At 38.7% G+C, this 4,089-nt stretch overlaps 1 protein-coding gene across 1 annotated transcript; it reads right to left on the bottom strand.

Annotated features, from left to right (window-relative positions):
* Nucleotides 1-661: 661 nt before the first annotated feature.
* Nucleotides 662-3,602, bottom strand: foxl3 (forkhead box L3). The gene is made up of 3 exons (XM_084078069.1): nucleotides 3,348-3,602; nucleotides 2,425-2,593; nucleotides 662-2,056 (listed from the first exon to the last, which is right to left on the bottom strand). Exons 1-3 carry the CDS (start codon nucleotides 3,455-3,457, stop codon nucleotides 1,574-1,576), a joined length of 762 nt encoding a protein of 253 aa, XP_083934195.1. The 5' UTR covers nucleotides 3,458-3,602; the 3' UTR covers nucleotides 662-1,573.
* Between the last annotated feature and the right edge of the window lie 487 nt (nucleotides 3,603-4,089).

Here is a 4,089-nt window from a genome sequence, read left to right as displayed (position 1 = left end):
ATGGAAACTTGCTGATCCATAAACGTGTGTGCGGCTGCAGACGTTAGCTGGAGGGGCAGTTCACATATGAATGTTAAAAACCCACAGATCAATGAGGGGCATTTGCAAGGAGGCATAAGGTGTGTTTAATTATAATTGCGTCAAGGGACTTTGGGGGGAGGGGTGGCAGCGCTGTTTAAGGCAAGGCAAGGGCCCCCTGTATTTAAATAGGGTCACATCTCGGCCTCACCTTGCAAGTGTTATGCTATATTAAATGCCACTCATGTTAAGCGTGTTGAAACCCCTTCTCTGATGTAGTCAAGGCATAATATAAAGGTTAAATTGAAAAATGTCCCTTCAACAGCACACGAACATGCCGTGATTGATCTCCCTTGTACAGGAAAATAAATGTTAGCCAGACCGATGTTTCTTTATAACTCCAGAGTTTATGAATATGATATATTATAATGTTATCATGGGGTGGGAGGGGGGGAGGTTAGAATTTAAGCATGTCAATCAAGCAGGATTTGAAAAGGTCAATAGGAAAAATTAGCCAAGTTTGAGAAGAGGTGGTTCTGGGTTGATTTAAATCCAACATAATTGAGAACAACAGCATGTTTTGACAGAATTGCTTGTCAGATATTGTTTCCATGGCATGGTCAGAATAAAAGGTGCAAAAAAATAAGAGTAATCTGCCATTTTATCATAGATAAATCTATTGACATTAAACTTGCTGCACTTGCAGCAGTGAAATCCTCAGTGGTAATTTATCTCAGAGTGTAAAAAAACACAGGATTGATAAGGAAAACCACTGGGATATTCTGCCCTACAAAAGTAATATCTGATTTCTGTGTGATTGAAAAATGATTGGCCGTATCTTGGTTTATATTTCACACCAACTGGGAATAAAACCTCTAAATGCTAAATTATACCCAGCAAAATTCTAAGTGTTAATTTAACTGAAAGTGTACAAATGGATGCCTGGGGGTGAGTTTTCATAATTTCAAAGTTAAATTAACATTCCGGATTTTGCTGTGTAGCCATGATAACCAACAATACTTTTGGCAGAACAGGAGCAAATCTTAATGTTTTTGTTTTTGTTCCACTACTTACAGCTTTTGGCCTTGTAGGGCAAGTTCTACTTTTGTAATCTGTTGATTAGATCAACGTATCCTCATTGTCAACACCAATATTAAAATCATTACAGTTTTCAATGGAAGTCTACCACGTAATATACATCCGACCACAGATATACTGAGATATATTAACGATAATATAAACATTGGCACCAGACACCAGAAATATAATAACAGGAATCTGAATTCAGGAATGCAATATTCTCATTTTTCATTTACACAAATTCCTATCTGAGTAAATATTGTCTTTAAGTATGACCTCTCTCTTTTTTTGTCTCCCCCCCATCTTCATATGGTCACATAATACTGTACCTCTCTGTATTGTTCATCAATACATTTTCAAGTCAATAAAATTCCTTTTGAGGAATCAGAAGTCTTTAGGCTGTCTTCATTTCCCAATTTCAGTCGCAGAATTCAATGAAGGAACAACACTGAGTTTATTCTAGTTTACTCTCCTCTCACAAAGTCCAGAAGTGCAGATTAAGATGCTGGGGCTCCAGCACATGTATGGGGGGCCCCGTGGGGCCCATGTGTATGTTACCATGGGGTGGTCTAAAACCCGGCAGGGGCACGGGAGGATCCGGAGTGGACAGGATGTAGTCGATACTGAACTTGATTTCCGGTTCTGGTTTTCCCTGACCGGGGTTTAGGGTGTTGAGCGGGCTCGGCTGCGGCACCAGTCGCTGTCTGTCTGGGTTTAGCGGGCACAGGACGGGTTCAGGCTCGGGGCATCGGGCCGAGGGCCTGAGCGGATTCCTGTGGCTGTCCAAGGCATGAAAGGCCGGCTCAGGCCCGGAGTCCCGGAAGCCTATTTTCACGTTCCTCCGGCGCCTACGACGCCTAAAGTTGCCATTTTCAAACAGATCAAGCATGGACTCACAGCCTGTGGCAAAAGTCCAGTAGTTTCCTTTACCCTTCTCATTGCCCTCAGTTCGTGGAACCTGTCATCAAAAGAAATAAAGGAATTGAATAATAAAATAAAAAAGATGGCATCATATTTTATATGTGTTGATGTTCATAAAACATAAACATACATGCCTTGTAGATACTATATCTTTGCATGTTTAATATATTATTGTTTCATACAAAACATAATGCATCAATCTGACAATGAACATAAACTCCAAATAATAAATAAATAATACATAAACACAGCTACTGTATCTACTCTACATTAGATTCTTAGATATCCCAGATGTCAGAATTTTATATTCCTAATTTTGATGGCCCTGTAAATTATTTTATAAACTAAATACAGTTTAAATGATCATTACAAAAGCAATTTCCTTTATCTCTGTGTATGGCGTACCTTGATAAAGCAGCTGTTGAGAGAGAGGTTGTGACGTATGGAGTTCTGCCAGGCTCTCTGGTTGGATCTGTAGTAAGGGAACCTCTTCATGATAAACTCATATATACCAGACAAAGTGACCCGCTGGTCTGGGCTCTGTTGGATGGCCATGGCAATCAGAGCAATGTAGCTGACAGAGAGACACATAGTTTGATTAGATATTATACAGATGATCTATACAGAATATAGAATATTTCATATGAAGTTTACTGTATATGAAACAATTGTGATGATTTTATGTATTTGTCACTTAAAAAACAACAACTATTAATTATTGGTGTGAGAGTTCTAAATAAGTGTGTTTAATATTTTATTTATTTAAACATTTTAAATATGTTTTAAATATTGTAGCTATTACGTTTAGAGTCATGTGAAGAAAATAATTAAAGTCACACACAAAAGTCTGTCTTGCAGTTTAAAAAATGTTATGTAGTGCAGATGGATGTTGGCTAGTTGTTCACAAATGCCATATGTACATACACATTTGTCCACAAATGCTAAATATTAGTAGTTATTTAGACGGTATGTTGTTTAGACAGATGCAAGATTTGACGTTTACCTGGTATCACAGTTACTTTGTAGCACTTCATTATTTTCCTTTGCATTCTATTTACTTGTTTGTTGACTAGGTTAATGTCTCTTACTCCGATCTTGCACTTTGTAAGTCGCTACATTGTAATTGTAAATATTGCAAACCATCAAATTGAGATATGATGGTTTTGTCTTCACTGACTCTGAAAAGTTCAAAATATATCTTATACAGATATCCACTGTTTCCACTATGGTGAATAACTTGACTTTTTTTTAACTAAGCTAAAGTAGCCAATAATATACAGTAATATACAGTGTGTGTGTGTATACGATTTAATGAAAAAATATCCTACCTGTATGCGGGTCTGCACATCTTCTTGTCTTCATCTGTACTAGAGGAGGGGTAACCGTCTCCATCATAGTTAAAACAGTTGTATGGATATTGGGAGTTATCGAACATCATCTGCACTTCAAGCTTTACGCTCTACAAATCTTAATTCATCTAATCCAAACACAGGGGCAACATTTAGCGCCTCAAATGTTATGACCAAAATACTACTACTTGACTACTGTGAGTCAAGTCTCTCTGTTCTACCATACTATCCTTGTTGAGGTTGCCAGTCAGAATGAGGTCTTTATCTCGCCCCCTTAGTGGTGATCACAGGTCCCTAAGAGCCCCCCCCCCCTCTCCCTCTCTCCTCATCCACGGTTGGTCCCCAGGTAGCACTGAGCCGATAAGGCACTCAATTATTTGGCCAGCAAACAGAGGCTGCTTGAACGTCTGAACCCAGGGCGTGAGCAAATGGTAACTAGACCAAGACCAAAATCTCTCTCTCTCTCTCTCTCTCTCTCTCTCTCTCTCTCTCTCTCTCTCTCTCTCTCTCTCTCTCTCTCTCTCTCTCTCTCTCTCTCTCTCTCAGCTTTGATTCTGGGTGGTCCACACAAAGTTCAGTCTAAACTAAAGAGAGTGTTGACTCCCATGTTTTGTTTTGTTTCTTTTTATAGCCTAATCTAGCTTACAATACTTACACTAATCCAACGCAAACAAACAAAGCTTCTTTACATCTTTGTTTTATTTCCTCTTTAGGATTAACT

This window comes from Gymnoscopelus microlampas (genome assembly GCF_963454915.1).
Source record: "Gymnoscopelus microlampas genome assembly, chromosome: 14".
Classification (NCBI taxonomy): Eukaryota; Metazoa; Chordata; class Actinopteri; order Myctophiformes; family Myctophidae; genus Gymnoscopelus; species Gymnoscopelus microlampas.
This window is presented reverse-complemented; position numbering and strand designations above follow the sequence as displayed.